The sequence below is a fragment of the Cebidichthys violaceus genome, unplaced genomic scaffold (genome assembly GCF_023349555.1).
Source record: "Cebidichthys violaceus isolate CVI_PGR_0920_01 unplaced genomic scaffold, fCebVio1.0.p SCAF_5, whole genome shotgun sequence".
Lineage (NCBI taxonomy): Eukaryota > Metazoa > Chordata > Actinopteri > Perciformes > Stichaeidae > Cebidichthys > Cebidichthys violaceus.
Window position 1 is genome coordinate 10,731,887 of NW_027176705.1, and position 22,062 is coordinate 10,753,948.

At 39.6% G+C, this 22,062-nt stretch overlaps 2 protein-coding genes across 2 annotated transcripts in view; one reads left to right on the forward strand and one right to left on the reverse strand.

Moving 5' to 3' along the window:
* Window positions 1–3,365: 3,365 nt before the first annotated feature.
* Window positions 3,366–5,752, reverse strand: adma (adrenomedullin a). The gene is made up of 4 exons (XM_068730602.1): window positions 5,653–5,752; window positions 4,966–5,068; window positions 4,698–4,823; window positions 3,366–4,519 (listed from the first exon to the last, which is right to left on the reverse strand). The coding sequence occupies exons 2-4, from the start codon at window positions 5,058–5,060 to the stop codon at window positions 4,216–4,218; spliced, it is 525 nt and encodes a 174-aa protein (XP_068586703.1). The 5' UTR covers window positions 5,061–5,068; window positions 5,653–5,752; the 3' UTR covers window positions 3,366–4,215.
* A 3,564-nt stretch (window positions 5,753–9,316) lies between these two features.
* Window positions 9,317–22,062, forward strand: part of sbf2 (SET binding factor 2) — an 84,341-nt gene continuing 71,595 nt past the window's right edge. The window contains exon 1 of the mRNA XM_068731153.1: window positions 9,317–9,439. Coding sequence (XP_068587254.1) covers window positions 9,385–9,439 — 55 coding nt within the window. The 5' untranslated portion in view covers window positions 9,317–9,384. The remainder of the gene's footprint in view (window positions 9,440–22,062) is intronic.

A 22,062-nucleotide genomic window follows, 5' to 3' on the forward strand; every position in this document is an offset into this window, starting at 1 on the left:
ATTAATACAGAAATCAGCCATCATGGTCATTTGCACCGTTTCACCACTTTTTTAACATGATAAATCCCAGACTAATCATGTCCTCTTGTGTATGTCTTGTTCATTTGCAGGACATTTAGCTGAGATGAGTTGTGAGCAGACAAGCAACAGCAATGTAGGGATGCCCTTTTGATTAGATAAACAACACATGGAAGACTAATTTGTTTCAAAGCTTAAAACCCCTGCTCTTGCTTCTGTCTCTTTAATTACAGTCCCTCAAAGACTATTACAGCACATTCACCCGGACTTACCCCACCAGTTTACATCATGGCAAAGGTAAGTGACTCTATTATTGCATGTATTCTGTGTATGATGCAAAGAAACCAAAACTCCAAGCTGTCTGCACCACTGGTAACATCAATCAGTCACTCACAGACGTATCACAGCACTTTCTCTGATATCTTTGCCAAGCAGAATTAGCAGTCTTGCGGTACAGCGAAGGTGAACTCCTCACACAGAACAAGGCCCAGATTTACTGCTGTGGCCGTAAGCAGCAGGGTGCCCACTGTCCCTGATTTAGCCCAACAGTGTTTGAGATTAGGCGGCTAATCCTCTCAGCTCAGGTTATCAGGGTACTTTTAGAGTTGGCTGTAGAGGACTGAATCTTTGCCCTGGGCCAGTATAATTTGATTGACGGTAGAACACTGACTGGGCCAGATCTAGATGCATCCAATCTGATTTTAAAACGCTGTTATTGTGGTGAGAAACACTGAAAGGATTTTGTGTAGAAACTAAATTCCTATTCAAAATGTAGAAACACAATGTAAGTTAGTGAGCCACTAGATGGCACATTTGCTTTATTTTTGTTTTTTGTTTTTTTTAACAATATTTGTCAATGGCCTCATGCCATTTAATAATTTATGGGGCCGGTATTGTGCTATTACCAGGGACGTGGGATCAGCCAAAAAAACAAATAATGCTAAAATAAAATGAATATTAATATTTATCTACAGATCTGTACTATAAATGTAATTTCTGTATGATTCCAATCATTTTTATAATCAAAATCGCTGAATTCGCGCATGTCCTGTTCAGAGGAGACACATGAGGTGAGGCAGCGACGAGCTGTGCCTCACCTCAGATTGCGCAATCCCTCACAAACTGGGTTGAGCCTTTTGTTTTCTCATTGTTTGTCACCACTGTAATATTTGTACACACTTTCATTATATGTCTTTTCTTTACATAGAATAGGTAATGTATTTCACATATGTGTAGAACATATTTAGTGTTGCTGATCTGACATTAAACCGCAGTGAAAAAGCACAGAGGGGCAACGGGTCGGGTTCATGCTTGTTCTGTCGTTACTCTTCTTCTACACTTCTCTTCTTCTTATATTTACCTTTGACCACAATAATGTAACATTCTATATCCAAGCTTAAAAATGTCTCAAAAAACAAGGAAATATGAACAAATCAACAGCAATTCAACGTCGGACAGGTAAAGTAACCATTTATGTGTTTGTTGTTCTCTTTATACATCCGTGGTTGTTACGCAGATTATCGCGGAATCTCACGATGTTCGCGGGTGGTGACCGCGAGCGCTCCGCTTCTGAAACGCTCCCGGTGGGTCAGGTCGCGGCGCACACGCCCCCAGTGGAATCAAATATGTACCTTACCTATGTGTGTGTAAAGAATGCTGATATGAAAAACAACCAGTAGTCAATGTGCAAGTTGCCAATTGAATGGTGATTTAAGCTACTCTATTGGGTTCATATATTTGTAGATCAGACTTATGTAGTGTCAGTGCCTCACCAGCCACGAACCTCACCGCACGTCACTGGCTATTACCATATTGAAGCTACTGTGCATTGTGCTGTTTTAAGCATAAAGTTAAACCCCCCTGCAATCTGTGATAATATAAAACTACTTGATAATAAGAGTGAACCCATATTTGCTTACAGTATTTAAGTAATATCTAAATACTCTTTGAAATACATATATATTAAAGTATGGGGTAATTCTTTAAAAGGTACCTGATTTCACTGTTTTGTAAGATTTGCTGAGCTTAAAGACAGGACTTAAGTTAATAACCCAACAATAGAATTAAAGGGATAGTCATATTTCTCACCCATTGCTCTTCCTTCTTCTTATTTAAAAAACCTTTGCACGAATTCAAAAGTCTGATCTAGTTGATAATACCAAGAACAACCAAAACCCCAAATTGAGCAGTTTTACCCATCTAATCTCACTAGATGGCAATAGAGAACATGCCACAAAGGTTTTGACCCTCACTTCAATATAACCTGCCCACAATCATACTGCAACGTTTTGAACAGCTGCAATTGACTTTTCCAGGGAATTAACATAAAAGCAGAAACCATGTGCAGCCAACATATTTCTAATTACTAATGTTCACACTTTAAATCATTATGAAGAGCTGGGGGCTGTATAAAAACTGAATTCAAACATGATTTTATTCAGTCACAGACTTATTTTTCATTTTCTGCATGTTTTCACTGAGAATTGCTTATAAAAGCAGAGGAATATCCAGTTAGCGCTTACAGGAAACAAGTGGCAATAAATATCTTACGAAGGACCCGGTTAGTTGACTTAGTACCATTCAGTGAATTCATGATTTGATCTATTGTAGTAAATCTGTATATGTGTTGATTGGACTTTGATTGGACTGTGATTGGACTATTTTTTTTTATTTCTTATTTTTTGGTGAATCTGAACTCCCACAAAATGTCAAAGGAGGGGTGATAATATGTCAAGTTAAGAGGTCTGCTGCCCTTCAGTTCTGTTCAGTCTCGGGGTTCTGCTTGTATTTAAAGGTCACGATCAGTGCTTTGTTGGAGCAGTTTTTGTGATGCCCTCGCAGGAATGTGAGACCGGAACCCCCTGCATCGGCCTTTTTGTGTCCCAACCATCTACCATTGAAAACAGATGGAAGCTTCAGTCTCTTCTGATGGCTTTAGGGTTGCTCTGTGGTGTGGGGTGAGCCGACAAATATGAGCTGAACCAAGCAGGAATGTGCCTGGCACCCTGTCTGCCCTTTTTTGAGGGGGGGGCATCATAACTAGGGGAATGTAGTGAGAGGAGGGGAGGCTCTAATGAGACCCTGTAATCACTTAACAGAGACCAGGTGCTCGGTGTCTTCCTGTAGTACTGCACTCCAGACAATAGAATGCCACTTTCAATTTACAAGAGCCATAAGCAAAGGAGGTCTGGACAAGGTCTAGATTTTGTATGCAAAATGTTTATTGAATAACAATGTTATTGCTTTGACACAAATAAAATAGAACACATTTACAAATATATAATATATATATATATATATATATATATATATATATATATATATATATATATATATATAAAACACATATCCTATTACCACAGTTTGCAAAAGAATAATGACAAATAGCTACAATGCCCATATATATTTCTTCCTGTACAAAAATAGTTCTATCTGCATAAGTACTTTAATGTAACCTCTATATAATATTTAAATAAAGGAATTCATATATACATATACCTGCAATGAAAACAAATATAGATTGCACATGTTTTTGTACAAACAATAACAATTTCAAGTATATTTCAATCCATTTTGGACTGGCACATATCTTACAGAATCAAAGACATTTCCCTTATACAGTGTCCAAAACTTTATATAAACTGAGAGCTTCAGAGCTCTCTAGCCTATCTTCCTGTTTGGCATTGTGATGAAGATGTATTTTCCTGATGATTCATTTGACTTTAAGTCCAAATGGAAAAGTGCAGACAAGTACTGACAGTTTGGAACACGGTGGTATAATCCTTAGAGGATAGCACTTATCAAAGTCCTGGCCTTGAGGAAGAAATGTGTAAAGTCCCAGAATGACAGAAGAGAGTTCCCTCTTTAAGCCAGAGGATGTGTCCACTTTGCCAGGTATTAGCACTCTTCCTTTCCCTCTGCCAAGCAAAGAGCAGCACCTGTAGTTTGCTTCACGCTGTGCCATCCAGTGTCTGTACGCCAGCTGCAGTTGTTTGCACGCTCTACATCGCTGAGCTGCAAGGCTCAGCCTTTAGAGAAACTCAGTGCAGCCAGTCTTGCTCTGACTCAGTTCTCATGCCTTGAAAAATGTGCCGGGAAATACTTGGCAGAAGTCTAAGGCATTTAGAGAATTTTAGAACAGAGAGAGGACACTAACTCCCTCGCTTTTTGTTCCCAACTCCTCTTGCTAATTTCCGCTCATGTCCGCCTGAGGAGAGCCTCGAGCTTGTGAACTTGGGAATCATTTATGCTCCACGCTGGCCTCAGCCTGCCTTGCTCTAGCCTCAGCGTGACTCTGTGCGCCGGGAGAGATCGACGCCTCCGGCCGTATCCCTGTGGGCTGATCTTGTCGATGGGGGCACTCCCGATCTTCAACTTGTTATTGAGCTGGTGCAGGCGGTGTGCAAGGTCATGCACTGTACAGGTGCCCAGCGAACAACCTTGTCTTCTTGACTGATTGCCTGAGTTTTTAGACCTCTTGGTTCGGACATTGATGTCAGTGCTGGAGGACAGAGGGAGAAGGAGAGAATATTAGTCAATGCTGCTCCGTCCTGAGTTGTTGTTAATGGCTGAGTATTCTCTGCTTAAATTGAGTCTTCCTTTTCTATGACAAAAAAATGATATGATGGCCAAATGGAGACAGTTTGCAGACTTTCCAGATAACATGGTTAGTGTCTTACCCGGAATGTGGCAGCAAAGTATCCCTGATATCTTCTGGTCTGACAAAATACTCAGATTCTGCTGTCTTCTCTACTGATACACTGTCAAGATCCCGTCTCAATCTGCTCCCGAGCCATATGCTTCGCCTGGGAGAGGAAAAACAAAACTCTTAGTTAGTCTTAGGTAGATCAATCAGGAGACAGCTGTCACAGACTTGGCAGACTGTCACATTTTATATCAAATGAAAACATTTTGATTATTGAATGGATTACTGCTCAGTTAACGCACCTTTTTTTCAACTCTGGATTCACTTGAAGTTCCACACAGTGTGCTACTGTCGCCAGCAGACAGCACGAGAGAAAGGACTGGAAGATCAACTGCATTTTGACTCCTGTGGAGAGTAGAGAAAACATGTGTTAGTTAGTTATTCATGCTATGAATTGATATTTAACTTCATGAATTTCCTCTTGTCCCTCAGTGCATGTAAAACTCCCTCATACAGGATTCCTATATGTGCCACACTGGTATGCTGGCTTGCTTACACAAGAGTCCAAAAGCCAAGTTATTTGCACTTATCATTCATTTATTTAAAAAGTTAAGCTAAGGTCAGATTTTGCTCGGTTAAGTAAACCTACAACCATGCTTTGGGCCCCTGGCCAATAACGCGAAGGACAGTTTACCAATGCGGGGTCCGAAATAGACTAGGAAAAAAAATCTGATAACTGAAAAACAGAGCAAAATCCATTGCAACTAATAAACAACATATGATGTACTGCCTCTGTCAGATGCTTTACACCTTGAGCAATTCCTTCACAGACGCACACATTGAGAGCTGAACTGCTTATATAACAGGGCAGATAACCTGTCCTTGTCCCTACACTTGTGCCCTGACCTAAAAAAAAACCAAGGTTTGAGCCATCAGCTGGTAGCAGAGCAAACCACAGCAATATCATTGTTAAAAGAAAGTGCACATACCTGTAGTTCTCTGACAAATATCAGATGGATGGGAAAGATCAATCAGCTGTAAAAGAGTACTCCACAGGTTTCTTGAAATTGCCACTGGTTCTGTGAGGCAGCTGTGTCACTCTGCTAATAGCTCCTACACACCAGACTGGGAGCCTTTATACAGGAGGTGGGAGGGGCTCAGGACAGACACACACACACACACACACACAGTCTCTCATCCTTTTCCCCCACCCCATCGTACTGCTCTTGTAGTACAACGCAACACAGCAAAAAGATCAAGAATGGAAATAGAAATTAAAATGATAAAGGGAAATAGTTTTAGAATAAGTACAGTACGTCCTGTGTTCACTCTTTCACTGAGTCAAAACATTAACTTTTTCACGGCTCAGTATAAATGATGCATCAACAAAGTTCTACAGTTCTCAGAAAATGTTTCATTTGTTTTATTTCAGCATGTGGATAAAATGGAAAAAGAAATCAATGGTCATCAGTTATGTAAGTCCCATACTGTACTACACAATGTCCCAGTGAAAATACTGTGTTCATCTCAGCTCACTGCTTTCTATAGGGGGAAGGGTATTAGAAATGTAAATACTCACAAAAGAAAAAGTTTGAACATTCATCTTGTGATATTTGAACTTTAAGGTTAGTTAGGAATAGTTTTTGTCATCATTCCTTTCAATTTAACTGGCTAATTGTATAAAATAGAATTTAAGGAATGTTTCCACAGTCTGCTTTTCAGGGCACTCCCTGACACAGTGAAGTTCCATGTTAGCTTTGAAAGTACACTGGATGATGAATTTGAGATTTGGAAAAAGACAAGCATTGAGTAACTGATTAAATATAGTAAGTATGCCCAACTGTAAACACAATATATTCAATGTATCTGTTTGTACAAGGCAAATATTTGACCCCGGACTTACCATTTATTTTGATATTTGGATAAATGATAAATGGAATTTTACAATTTAACTCAAAATAAATCTCAAGTCAGAAAATGAACTTGAACAACAATCTAAGACATACGAACAATATTGGCTCAGACGGGTTTTTTTTTAAATAGTCCTGCTGATTTTGTGCTGCTATAAATTATAACTAATACGACTTCAATTTTTGCCTCAGGACTGCATACCCAAGAATCTATTGGAGAAAAACAAGAGAGCCATGAAGTCTGCCTCTACGTCTCACCCTCTCACATTATTTGACTTCATGGGATGGTCAGTACAGTGAGTCACTCTAAACCAGAAGAAGTTTTACACAAAGAGTTAAAGCTGAATAAGTCAAACTAACTCAGAAAAACTGATATTTCTTTCTTTGATTTTTATTCATGATTGGTCTGTAAGGCTGGAAACTACCACAGGTCGGTGTGGTTCATGAGGCAGATGTGGATAGTAAGCCCCTAAGGGGGGAAACATACACAGAAAGTACTATCACAAATAACGCGTTACGGAGATCACACTTTTTTGTTTATCACAGCCTTTATCTAGCTAACAGCTTGATCAGTCTGTGTCTGAGATGAGCTTATTGTTAAGAAGAGAGAACCTATACCTCAGAAACACTGATGCCAAAAAGATTGAAATCGTATGCCCCTTCAGTTAGTGTATGAAATTCTGTAAATACCAGAGAAAAAACATTTGGTTTTATCAGTGTAGAAATTCCACTGCAGAAACTTCCACTAGGTATGGCGTCAATTAGAGTTTTTGGGGTTGATCTAAGTAATGCTTTCAGTTTGGATTTTTGTTTCAGTTTCAATGAAGGGGAAAAACCCTCCCGTGGGCTCTTTCAACATCATTTTAGAAACACTTAACACTTGACATTCCACTCTGGCATATCAGCATTCTATAATTCATATCGTGTTGTTTTTAGTCCCCGATGCAGAACCTTCCGGAGTGTATTTATATCTCATGTGACCCAACTCAAAGAATACATAAATGTCAAACACATGTGCTGTAAACCAGCAAATGTTTCGTAAGCACTCTGTAGTGATAATTGCCTCCGGCAGATAAGTTTTCCCCTTAGTTTAGTTTACAACAGGAGATTGTGAAATCGTGACAACACAATTGTGCTCTTGCTTTTTGTCTCCTTATATAGAAATCTTTTGTTTGTCCTCCATGAAGTTGCTGTCGTAGGATGACAGTTTTTGTTTGTCCTTGTATTCGTATGAGCAGGTACGTGTGACAGGAAACCTGAGCAACTAATGCCAGGTGTGCCAGGAAAACAGTGTGTCAACCCTAAAGGCACCAATTTGACAGGTGATTCATAATTATTATAACGCCTATAATGTTTGTCACCTTGAAATGTGTGTTGTTTTAGGTCCCATGACTTTCCCATCATTCTTGTGTCATTACAAACACTATTATGCAAACACTCGCATTTCTTCATGCTTTGGCTCTGGTTCATCTATTCTGACTACATCTGCATCTTCATCTTCTGTTTACTAGCAAACAAAAGCATTACATTACAGTCATTTAGCAGACGCTTTTATCCAAAGCGACTTACAATTCAGTATCTATCTATTGTAGATGCAGCTACGGGAGCAATTTTGGGGTTAAGTGTCTTGCTCAAGGACACATTGACATGAGACTAGCTGGAGCCTGGGATCGAACCGCTGACCCTCTGATTGAAAGGCAGCCCTGCTCTCCACTTAGCCACGGTCACCCACCCAAAAGCAGTAAGTGGGACAGAAAGAAAGAGAGACAAAGAATACTAATTGCAGAGGAGTTGAGAAAAGAGCAGAGAGTGAGGGAGAATGCAGTGGAAATTGCTTTAGGTTCCTGCTGTTGTAGTTTTTGCGTTTCTCTCACACACATTAGTTAGAGTGCTGGTTTCCCTGTGCTATTCCTTGTGACAGCTTTTCCTATTTTCATAAATTTCAATATTTTGCACTAATCCCATGAGTTTATCCTGCCCTGCACATTGTATGTCAAAACACAGCCATGTTCAGCTTGAAAGAGCTATTTTAAATCACAAACCTTTGTCTTAGACAGCACCAATATTGATTTTGTATAACCTTGTGTCACTTACCAGAAGATTCAAGCATGATATGAAGTTGCGTTAAAAAGCGCACACAAATATACGAGTCCATGAAATAACCCCTGATCATTTTAATGTTGCAATTGGTGCAGCTTTGTGATACTATCAGGAAAAATATGTTTTTTTTGTAGTGTATTTTAATACAACTAGTATTTTTTGTTCTGGTGGCATATTTGACAATTAGTTGATATGCAGTGAAAGATGACAGAAGTGTCGCTGGCACTAAATCCTTCTGATAAATCAAAATTATTATACTGAAAAATGAGGGCAGCAAGTATAGATAAGTAGTATATTATTATATAACCTGCTGAACATAATACTGATGGAAATATTCTGCATCAGTTGCTATTCCATATATTTAATCTACCATTTCTGCAAGTTTTTTCCAATCAGTCGACACCTTATATCCAGTAAATCAACGGTTGATAACTGTTGTTATCAAGATGTCTGTCAGTGACAGTAAATGATAGTATTATTCTTGTGTGGCGGCTTTCCCTGGTGTAAACAGGTGGGGACCCTAAAGTTTGGACCTTAAAGAGCCTCTGTTGGGATACAGTGCTGTATTTGTAAACTCAAAGGCCCACGCCCATGGATGTCTCCCTCTCCGGCACGCAGGCGCAGTGACACTCCTTCTGTCAAACATGGCTGTGCTTTGGAAGCAGGAAAAATGCTGAATTGTGTTGGTATTACTCGGGAAAAGCAGCAGACATGGCTAGATTTGCTGACTATTTTATTGTCGTGGGATACGATCAGGAGAAAGCTGGTAAGTTTTGACGGAGGGGGCGGCTCGCAGATTGAACCGCGGGGCTGAGGTTTGAGGTCCAGGCCGTCAGTCAGTGTGTGATGATGTTGATGCTAGATAGCTTTAGCTCAACGTTAGCCACACAGCTATCAGGCGACCCTGGAAACACTCTCTCTCTCTTTCTTCTTCGTCTTCTCATAAACCGGCCAGATAGTGACTATCATCCAGCGGGCATGTGTTTAAAGATCAAGTACACGCCTGGTGGCAAATCACCAGTGGATGTTTACGCACGACAGGTTGCGATATTTGACTTGGATCAATCGAAACTTTTTCATGGATTCAAAATCTGTCACATCCTGTCCCTGTTGACCATGCTGCTGTCAGGTCCGGGGGCTGGTTTAACTGCCAGCTCTTGGGGACACACTTGCAGAATAATGTTTCAGATGATTCCTCGGTCATATTTGTTTTGCTAACACCGGTGTTTTGCATGTTTTGTATTTGTCTTTCGTAATGTTGTTAGCGGATGTCTTGTTGCTACTTGCATCGTCCTGCACGCTCTGTTTTGGGGCTTTTTTTTTTCAACCACTGTAGCCACACTTGTCAGTGATTTGTTGTTATATTTGTTTTTGCTTAACTTTTTCAATGTTGGGCGGAACGTTACACAGCTGCGAGGAAAGGCCGATCCTCTTCTCCCTCCTCCCTCTGCTCTGTTGTCCTGTGCTGGGAGCTCCCCATGCTTCCTCTCACATGTTGTGCCTCAGGTCCAGCCTCTAAAATGATTTTCATCCAAAGAAACAGCTTTGCACACACTTCAAAGCATCAATAGATAAGCAGACGAAAACATTTTGGCATTGCACGAAAGTAGAGTCCTCACACGTTCCCAAATGATAAATGTCATTTTATAAATACTTAAAGGTCCACTATAAGTTATCGCCACTCATCCATTTGTGAGGATCCAATAATAACGGCTCCTCACTGAGCAGCCTGGAGAAAGTACAAATATTCGCTTCCCCTGCCATGAGTGAACAAATTAAAGTTCTTAGCCTCAGTGGCGTCCATCTAGCGCCATGTGTGTCAAAGAGGGGCCAGAGCAGCTGAATCCTCTTTTGCTTGCAATGCACAATAGGTAAACAGTGTCTTTCATCAGCTCTGCGCATCCAAGCGCCAACTGACAAATGCATTTTTTTGTGCTCCAAGGACAAAATGTTCCTGGCGTCCCCAGAAGAGCCTGAATGTATTCACATTTAGTCAGTCTCACCACAAGACACGGAGATCATGAGTCTAGTGTATTCTCCACTGGCCGCCGCTGATTATAATGATGAAGTTGATTGTGGCGAGAGCAAGCAATATAAGTCTGCCATCTCAGATTGTGGTTGATTAGGGCGCTGCGACAGGCTTATCCACATGTAAGGACACTCCATACTGAATTGTATTTGTCTGCTTTTATTATGTTTTCCTGAGTGTAATGTAGCATATCCATTGTGGGTTTGGGTTAGAGCCCTGCAGAGATGCCCTTGTCTGTAAGTGGAAGTGATTTTTTTTTTCAAAACTGTAAAACCAAAAGGACTTTTAGATTTGAAAAACAGAGGGAAATAAATGACAACTGCTTATTTCTCTAACTATTCAGAGCCTGTGCTCTGACCCACTTCTCTTTGTTTAGATTACTATGGATGCTAACGCTAAGCATGCAATCTGTTGACTGTTCCAATTTGCAGTGAATCAGAATTGCACTGTAAAAAATACATCCATACCCTTTTTGATAAACACAAATTGTATTTGTTAACACAGGAAATGTAGTAATTATGGTGAAAAATGATAACCTTTGCAATAAAGAGAAAGTATTGCTTTCAAAGTAGAATAAACCTGGTGTGTAGAAGTAATGGTGTACAGTGATAATAGTGGTGAAGAAGCTTCTCTCATGGTGACACAGGGTAGTGTGGAGGTAGGTTTACAGTACAGTGGGCTTGACGCTGCAATACTGTAAAGATGGTTACTAAAAAGTATAGCAAGGAAACATTTTAAAGTGTAGTAAAGTTCCTCTCTATATTCTTTTTATTACCTTACAATTGCACGATCTGGTTTTATTGACTTGCTTGTATTGGTCTTTTCACTCCAAAGATTTTGTCCCCTTGAAAATGAATATAGATTCAGAGTATGTGTCTCCAGCAACAACACTTGGGATATTGTCTTTGCAATACTAGTGACCTATTTAGAAAAATGTATTGAAAGACATATAACTTATGGTCAAATCATTGTGCTTAGTTTAACAGACCGAGGTGACATAAAACCAATGAAAAAGAGCGAAAGTAGGGCAACTTCCAATATAATTTATTGTTGATCTTTTAAAATCTATCGCAGGGAGGCTGTTTGTCATTCCAGTCACATATGTGAAAATGAATATGATGAAAGACAACATGACCCTAGAGGCAGATTCCTCCTAGAAAACTGATCAGAGTCCGCTTCCCTGGGGGCCAGTGTCATGAGCCACAACCCTTGGAATTATTTTCATGAATAATGTTGGAATGTGAAAACGCTTGCTGGTTTAGATGGTTGCAGTCTATATTGAATCTGCACTTTATTCTGTATTTTCCTTTTGCAGTGAGACGCTGTCTCTTTATTGGCAAGTGGTTAAATACTGTCTGGCGTGCTGTTTGCCATAAATTGTAATTTGCCGAGTGAAAAAGAGGAATTTGCCCAGCTGCTTTTCTCAAACAGTTTATTGGATGGATACCATCACTTTTTATTGAATCATACTGCCTTTGGAATATGTTTCACAGATACGATGCCCAATCTCTGCTTGTGTGTCTTTATGGTCTTCAGTCTTCTTTTCTGGTCTGGACTTGGGGAACGTCTTATGTAACATAGCACCATCCTGCAAGATAACAAAAACAATACTTCAAAATTATTGAGAGCAAAATATTTCCATCTGCAGATTCCTTTGGCTGTGTATCAGTAGAAATGCAAGTATGCAAGCTGTATGGAGTCATTTTTTAAATCAGATTAGATGCATAAATGCTTTTCAAGGATTATTGTAGTAGTTGTACCAAGTTTGGTTTTATTCTTGGAAACTTCATGAATTGACCTTTTCAGATTTTATTAATTTCTTACACAGTCAAACAAAGAACCAAACAGCACAGATATTGTCAAATTAGCAAGAATAAAGAAATACATCATTTAACATGGGTTGCATTAACATACAAATTACAATATATACATACTGTGTTAGGGATGCTGATAATTGAATAATGGAATATCTGGTCCACCGTTAAAGGTCAGCCCACCTGAAGTGAGCCTGAGCCGGAGTTGTCTAACTTCGGGGCTAACCTCCTTCATTTTAATCAGCAGGTGGCAAGCAAGACAAAGGAGCTTTTTTTGGGTCGTGAGGAGTTGTGGCATTTTATAACAGACACACTGTACACTCACTGCACTGCAAAGTTCACAACGCTATTGCTAACGTCACACACATGCTCCCTCTCTTGACTGAACACTCGCTAACATTAAGCCGGGCTTCACTAGCGGAAAACCCAGTTACAATACAAAAAGTTGTGAAGGGCTTGACCCCAACCTACAGGCAACTGTGATGTCTTCATCTTTAATCTAGATGGCCTTCCATGCCATATGAATTTAGTGAGAACTCTTTCAATATCTAAAATGGCTGCCCTATTGATCTTAAGTGGTAGCATTTGCTTTGGGTACAATTGGGGCCAACTCCACCCATCCGTGACAGGGCAAAATTTAGTTTTTACAACTCTTTGCTGCTACTCTGATGCCCGGATATGTAAAGGCTGAAGTTGACCACCTGATATAGGAAAATTAACAAGAGTTGCCCTGTCCCCAAAGTCACCCAGTGGCAAGGCCATTTTGTACCCTGAAAACTGAGGGAATTAAAACAGGTATGGAGTTCTCTTGGTTAGTATTAAACAATAACACATCATCAGCATAATGCGAAATTCTGTATTCAATGTCTACTAACAGCAGACACCAGAGAGTCCGTGGTGATTCCTGAAACTTAACCCACTCAATATAACCAGAGCATTGATTATACATTGCAATCACCTCCAAGCAAGCTTATTGGTCTTTAAGAAAGACTTTCCGAAAACTAAGTAAGGTTCTCTTCCATTACGTTGCAGAACATTTTTATTTACTTCCAAAATCTGAGCTGTGGTGTCTGTAGCTGGTGGAGGCACATCAGCTTCTGATGGAAAGTTTGTTGTTTGGCTGATGTTAGCAGCCGGAGCAGACAATGTCTGTGACTGAATATTTTTGTCGTTTCGACATTGCTTGTCATCCAGGGTATTTTGGTGTTTCTGTGTTGTTGTTTTTTTTCATAGTTGTGTCCCTAAACCTGTACGCGTTGCTTACAGCAACTCCGTTATTGTCTTTAATTCTTGGTTATGAAGTGGTTTTCAGGGTTGTGCTGGTCTAAACCAGCTGAAGTTCATAGTTTTATTTACCGGATCCTTTTGATTAACTTCATGTGCTGTTTTTCTCGAGATCACACATTTGTTGGCTTCGGGCTGGCTTCTGAGCTTAACAATGGTCTCCTCATTTCAGGGAAATGCCTGCACAGCTGCATGTTACTGACTGCATGAAATGTGCTTTTTCTTGCAGCAGTGCCGTTTTCATATTGCAACATGAAATTAAATCTGGGGTTCTTTACTTTTTCTTTGACCAGAAATTTCAGAATATGCCTTTTACTTTGTTTAATTGTAATAAAAAGACACATTTCTCATTACTAAAACTTGATTGATAAGCCAGAATGTTTTCCCAAGATAAGAATGTTGTTTAGGAAGTTGATGAGGACCTGTATCAAAAGGCTGCACTTTTGTATTTACAACTCTCTGAGACTTTGTTTAAAAATATGTCGCGTAAACAAAGTTGAACAAAGCTTTAACTCCTGATAATCAGTCCAAGATTATATTTGACAGCTGTTTATTTATGCTCAGGTGATGGCTAAACACCATCTGTAACTTAGCCAAGTAAGTATTGAATTTGGCTGAATAATGCCATAAAGTAAATATTGTTTGCATACACTGACTTTAGATTCTGGCCCTTCCAACAGCTGGAGATGTTGATTTCATGATGTAGATGCCAGATCTTGAAGTGCTGCCATGTGTTGTGTTGTGGTTGCTTTTCTAAACCATTAGTTATGTTGTGTAGTCTGTTTTGTTTTATCAACACATGAAATGGTTTGCTTAGTGCTTAAGGAATAAGAATAATAGCTGTACTTTCAGTCCATAATTCACACAGCAATGTTTATGTTTTTGTCATATGTTCTATATTCAATCTTGCATTTATTGCTTACAGTCATTTTCAAATTGGAGTCTGTGGCACATCTGCATTTCTCTTATAATGTTACATCGTAAACAACCAACCCGTGTTTAAATTGACAGGAGAAAATGATAGTAAATAAGTAAATTATACATTGTCATGATGTGTTTACATGTAATCTTGTAAAATGTAGTGTTGGTGAGAAACTTGACTAAATCCAGTTGTTTTCAGAACAACATAAATATTAGAGATGAATTATAACCTGTTTACACTAAGCAGCTTATAATACATCAATAAAACTACTATCGACAAGGTTTGTGTTAATCGATAAAAATAAAATGAAAATACAAAAAAACAGCAACATTTGATTGTGTGTTTTTATGAGGGAAAAAACACTGTAGGTGAGTACAACAAAAGAAAAGGAAACGTTTAGAATGTTTGATGGTTTACAGACTTCCGAGCAGTTGAAATGATTTTTGGGACGGTGGCAAAAAAAAATAGTCTTGAGCCTTGTAGACCAGCTGCTATAATCAAACAACAATATGGATCATCAATTAGTATCGGTGGCAAAAAGAAACGTTTTCAGAGATCTCTAAAAGTTTTATTTGCTTCCTTTTTTGTTTTGTGCTGATCCGATCCGTGACTCTGATCGGTTGCACCACTAGTTACTGATGAGTGTTTATCAAGAATCTAATTTTGTAAATAATTTGTAAGCACCAGTAATCAACTCTACAATATCGTCGCAATATCCATGTCAACTTATTTGGTCTAAAATATTGTGATATTTGAATTTCTCCATGTCCATTTGACTTATCGGGGGAAAAAAGGCTCTCATAAATCCATCAGTCAATCGTTAGGGATTAGGGTTGGGTGTTACAGATATTCCCTTACTGACGATATTGCTCCAAGAAAAAATATATACGAAATTATCATCCAAAAAAAAAGCTGAAGATGGGGACACAAATTGGTTTGAATATCTGTGTACTGTGTTATATACTGGATGTTGCAATATCCATAAGTGGTCACAGCCTGGCCGCATTGCACAGTCAGTAAGTGCTGTTTTACAAACTAAGCTCAATAAATCAGATTAATCAACTGGTAGTAAATGACATCATACCGTCTCACACTTAGTGACTGTCACGTTTATATTTTGATGCCTTTGCAGAATCCTCGATGGTTGATGGTTGATTGCTTACCGTGATGGATTATTGGTCTGGTAACTCTTTATAGATAGTCGGAGGTAGACTTGCGCATTGGATGGTGAGTTTTAAGATGTGAATGGAGATTTGTGGTATTTCCATCTTTAGTCCCACTTGTTTATTACACAGTTTACAAATCACTCAATTCATGTTCACTGAATCTCATTTTTCTATATAGCACCAGATCACAACAGAAGTCATTTAAGGTTCCCTTTCCTATAGAACAGGTTTATACCTTGTTCTTTTATCAAACAAACTAAATAGCCTTGTGTTATTTATCGTATTTACACAACGACATGTCATTTCTGTCTCTTCATGGTCGCGCGTTTACAGTTCTCCTCTGCTCTCTCTATCGCGCACGGCGGAGTTCCGCCCCGACGCGCGCACGCACACGCACACGCACACGCACACACACACACACACACACACACACACACACACACAGAGACAGCTGAGCACACACACAGCTGAGCACACTCCCACCAGCAGACAGAGCGCGCGTGTCGGAAAATATGTCGCGTAGTGGTGTAACGAATCACTCCTCACAGTTCGGATCACTTGTGAACCGCGGATCAATTGAGTATTTTTTTTTTTTTTTTTTTACAGTTTAATCATCATAGTGTGTAATACAGTTTTACGGCTGCTGTTCCTTTTCAAGTAAAACATCCCCGAATATCCACGCAGAGTGTCAGTGATATAAAGCAGTAGTGCGTTAAAAAGCATTTAACGGTGAAAGTTATGGCGAGCGGAGGAACTTGAGAAGCCCCCGGTGTCATTTAAGTCACAAGTTTGGGAGCATTTTGTCTTCCCTGTAACTTATAATGACGGATAAGGGTGGTGGACAAAACCATTACGGCATGTAGGCGTTGTTTGAAGAGAAAGACATATGACAGCGGCAAAACATCGGGGATGTCCACTCATATGAAGAGACACCATCCCAGTCTGTCAGTGATGGGGACACTCCGGTGTGGAAAACAAAGGATTTTAAAATCTGGTTAAAGTGCTTGAGCCACGCTACGAAATCCCCTCACGCATCCACTTCAGTATGAAGATCGGTCCAGGAAACGACTGACCGATCTTCGACCTTCGACCGGTCAGTCGTAAAGGGACTCGTCGTAAAAGGAAACGACTGACCGCTCACTTAGCAGTCTGGCGCTGTAGACACGCCCCCTCTGTGAGAGTCACACAGACAGGTGCTGTAGACACGCCCCCTCTGTGAGAGTCACACAGACAGACACACACCTGGTGCAGGTGCTGACAGAAGCAGTAGAGCGGAAGCTAGACAGGCCCAATAGTAATATCCCAGTCACCACAGAAAGGTCTTCCCTCTCCCCAGACAATGTAGATATTCTCATCTTTTTGCAAAAAAATGTAAAGTTGTTGACCATTCCACAGTAATGGTAAACATTATTGCAGCGTATTTGAATGACATAACCTGACAGGAAGTAAACATAGACCCAAGTTGTTGGCTAGCAGTTCAGTTCAGTTGAAACAGTGTAAGCTCGCTCTGGTCTGCTCTGCTTTCTTTCTGTTTTGATGCTGTAGACTCTGGCTGTTTCTTTCTTTCAATATTGATCTAAGGATGAGGGCATCAATGTACCTCATGTTGCACTTAAACTTAACAAAATTGAGTATTTTTGAATGTTTTATTTTTATTTATTTATTTAATTTAGTTTCAATTTGGACATCTTCAATGTTTTTGTTTTTACGTAAGATTATAGCCCAAAGTTCTTTGCTTTAATTGTTTTTGAAGTTCTTTAATTAATAAATCGAAAGCAAAGTTATATTTCTCTCCTCCCCTTTTCTTTGCTGATCTGAAACATGATCCGAACTCAAGAACTGTGATCTGATCCGAACCGTGAGGTTTGTGATCCGTTGCACCCCTAATGTCGCGTCAACCACCTGAAAAGCAGACAACAATATCTGCGTTTTTTAAACAGGCTGCAAGGAGACCATCTTGCAGCCCGCATGTGGATCTCGATAAATGGGCCAGACGTTTCTGACTTCCCATATCAAGAGGCTCTGGAAATGTTCTTCCAGAAGCCCAGAAAGATGCACTGCAGTGACAAAATATTTAGAAGCTTCATTCTTAATGCTTTAATTAAAATTATTATTATTAACAACTTGCAGAAACATTGCATGCAATATTTCACCGACTTCCACTTTCTCACTCTCAAACACACACACACACACACACACACACACACACACACACACACACACACACACACACACACACACACAGAGCCTTTAGTCCAAAAGGAAATATTTTTTGAAAAAAGATAATTTACAAAATTCACAACATGATTTTATCTAACAAAATATTATGCTTCAATCCTTATTTGCTAGTGTTTAGCCTTTCAAAAACAACAAAAGTGTTTACTCTCCCATGCACTTATATTGACAGGCCGGTCTAGCAGCAATCTAACAGCACCATACATTACATTTATATAACCACAATAACACCAGATTACTAGCATAGATACTGAGAATAGTGCAACATTCATAGCAGGCATTGCATAATTGAATATCGTTCTGTTATCATGGACATTTGAACCAGTATCCCATTGAGCGATTATCTCATCATACCGTCCAAGCCTACCGTTGTTGTCAAATGTCAGTTCTTCTGTTATTTCAGCATCAACAGGCTGCTTGCGGTTAGCAAAGGTGTCACATTGACACGTTACTGAGATCAAGATGGCAGATGTGGAATTGTTTCTCTCCTATACGGATTGAATTTTCTGCCTCCGTTGATTGTTTTCTTTTGAACTCCACATTTGGCAGCTTCTCCTTTGGATTCAGACTTTGTGGTTAGAGGCATCCAGACCACAATGGAGGAGTTCCTATCTCTCTGTCGTAGTTTAGAACTGACTTGTAGGGAAACTCCGCTGGCTACTGTTACACTACTCTCACTCTGTTGATAAGGTGCTATCAGAGCAGGGAAAGAGAGTCATTTTTTGGACGAACTGTATGCTACCATATACATAGTTGCAACTGGGGTTCACATGGAGAATTCAGGTTTCGACTGACTGACTGAGTGATGATGGCATCGATACTAGTGAGCAGCACGGCTTTTATTTTGAGTAAGTGATGAAAAGATGATTTTCATAGTCTCGTTAAAGGTATTAAAGTTGATCATAGAAACCCACCTGAGAAACACAAGTCCGTGTGTGTTGTATTTTCATTATTTTATGTTCTTGGCTGATATGTTTTCCTTTTCACCCAACATTTAGACCTGGGCATGGCCTTAAGGCAGTGTCCACCTTTTACATATTTCCTGCCCTGCAGCTGCCTTTTGGAGGCTGGAAAGCTTTCTGAATTTGATATTTATGACATCATTAGTTTAGTTAATCTCTGATAACCTTTCTCCATGCAAACCTTACTTTTGCATACCATCAACACAAAACGATCACAACAGTTCAGTTTCCTGATGACGGTCACTTTTGAGACCAACCACAACAATGATCTTAAGGGAAAATGCTGCTCTGATATGGAATTTACAAATGTAGTTTTAATGTATTTTAAAACTCAAACTAAATAGAGGAGGGGCTGAAGTGATAACAATTACACAAGTGGAGCTGCTCCATATACTGGACTAAAGAAAAAGACGGTATGTCAGTATCGAGGCTGATTTTCCTGGAATGTAGCCACACTGTCTGATGCACAGCTGGAAGCTCTACATTCAGCTCCTTAAGATATAATATGTCAAATATATATATACACAGTATATGATCACAAAGAGCCCATCACTAATTCAGTGTCAGTGGATTTGAAGACATCCTCGTTCTCTTAATGACTGCAGTAGCTTAATATAAATTCTGGAGTATATGACATTGGAGTATATGAAAGTGACTAAGCTGTATCTGTGAAATTGTTTCTACAGTGCACCTGTGTGCACAACTGGGCCAAAATGAGGTTAGGGGCTGACGTGAATGTTACGTCAACTCCACTGGTGGCCTGTCCATACATGGTGAAATAAGCATTTGGATGATTTAATCAACAGAAACAGCAGGAAGATAAATCAAGAAGATGAATGAACGTTTTTCACCAAGAGGAAAAACATCTGCTCTAATCAAGAAAGACTAACAACTTTTTCTCTCTGGTGTTTCACTTTTTATTGAGACTATGCTAAATCATACAACACGGTGATAAATTATTTGGTTCATTCAATCTTTCCAAGTAAGTCGGATATCTGTGTGTGTGTGTGTGTGTGTGTGTGTGTGTGTGTGTGTGTGTGTGTGTGTGTGTGTGTGTGTGTTGACTTGACTTGCAATAACAGCTCAAGTCCCAATAGCGTTGCTAAGACAGACGTTAAGTTCAGAATGTCTGCAAAATCTTTAAAGAAAGAAACTTTCAACTTGCTTGGTGGGTAGTTTTTGTTGTCATTTTAAATGTAGACTTGTAATTACCAATAATTGGTTTGAGTGAGAGGATTGCCTGTATTCTCAGAGCACCACCACTCAGCTGTCACTTTGTCAGAGAGACTTATATAATATCTACGTATATATATTGTATAAGTGCATGCAAATGCAAGTTGGATATTGACAACAATGCAGCCTGCAGATGACCGCAACTAATGAGGACTCCAATTTATAATATCTAAATAAATGTGTCAAAGCATGACAAACAGGAGGTGTAACCAACGTCCATGACACCAATAAAAAGGCTTGTCTAAAAAAAAAATGTCTATTTGAAATTATTCTGGTTCTAAATGTAAAACATTTTCTCCTGTCGTCATCATCAAGCAAATCATTGTTCCTTTTTTATTCTGGAACAAACCACCAGGAAAACTGATAAAAAGTGTTAAAAACGACTGTTGCAGCTGGAATATTTTATATATCTGACTTGTATTGTGTTTTACTGGCTGTCTCGTGACCTAGAAATGGCCACAAAGCTCAGTAAGAATTTGTGGGTATTATGGTGTCAGTTAACGAGTGGTCCCAACCACTGCTACAGTTTGTTTTCTTATTTTCATAATAAGAAAATGTTTATGAATCCCACAACAGTTCACATAAAATGATGTACGCACTTAGTGAGAGGAAGCCTGTGCATAGGAGTGTTTCATAAAGGAGGTCAAGTGTTTGTACTGGACTGAGCAAATCTCTTAACGGTACTTATTAAACGCTGGTTAGCCTGATGGTTCCTTCCTTATTGTTCCTGATAAATATTCCCCTGAAGCCATTTCAGGAAATAACTTAAATATCTGTACATCTAGATCTATGTTTTCCAGATACATATATTGTATTTCATTACAAAGCTGAAAAACATTACAATGAGTCCAGCTGTACCACACACAGATTATGCTGCAACGGTGATGGAAATGAGCCAAGCTCTTAAACATGCACACGCGTGCCGTGGGCCGGGACAGGTTTTTGTTGTTTAAATAGCTTCTGCCAAAAAACAAAAAAAACTCTCCCTCCCATTTTGCAAGCGGATGTTCAAATTAGCATGTGCTTTTCAGGCCTGGATTCTATTATCCTCATGGTGGGGCTCTTTATAGTTATCAGGGGGGTAATGTTTGAAAGCAGGGCTTGTTTTAATACAAGAGTGCAGCCTTGTGGAATGTGAGGAATTCTGTCATTTATTTTCATTCGCGGTTGAAAATTTGAACTTGGAGCACTCTTGAGCATTTGATTTCAATTAGAAGAGCTGTAAAGACCTGAAGACACGTAACGGTCAGACAGACTAGCACCAGTCTGTCTGGACGCGCTCTGCTCGCCTCTACAGGTGAACAAAGGCAAAAGTATAACCATCATCTAGCGAACGTACACTCCCCCCAAACCAAGACCGATCACCACTTAAGCCTAATAGCCTCATCACGATTAGTGTGTCCCTCTCTTTTACACAGCTTTATGTTTTAAGGAGTCGTTGACAGCAGGCTTGGGGCACTTGGTTGCTGACGGCCGACGACCTCATCACATTATGATGATGTGGAGCACTTCATTGTCCCGTTTTTTAAAAATTTTTTTAGCAACTTGCCTCCTATGTGTATGGTATCTGACCTCTGGGCCAAACTGTGACACAGGGGCTTCATGATCAGCCTGCTAAGTTGTTTGCTGAGTCATGGCATTTTCCTGTGTTGAGATAGGACTCCCCACAGAGAATACAATGACAGTTGTCTACATAGGGAATGACAAAATCTTTAAGGAAATGATTTGTAAATGGCCATACGTG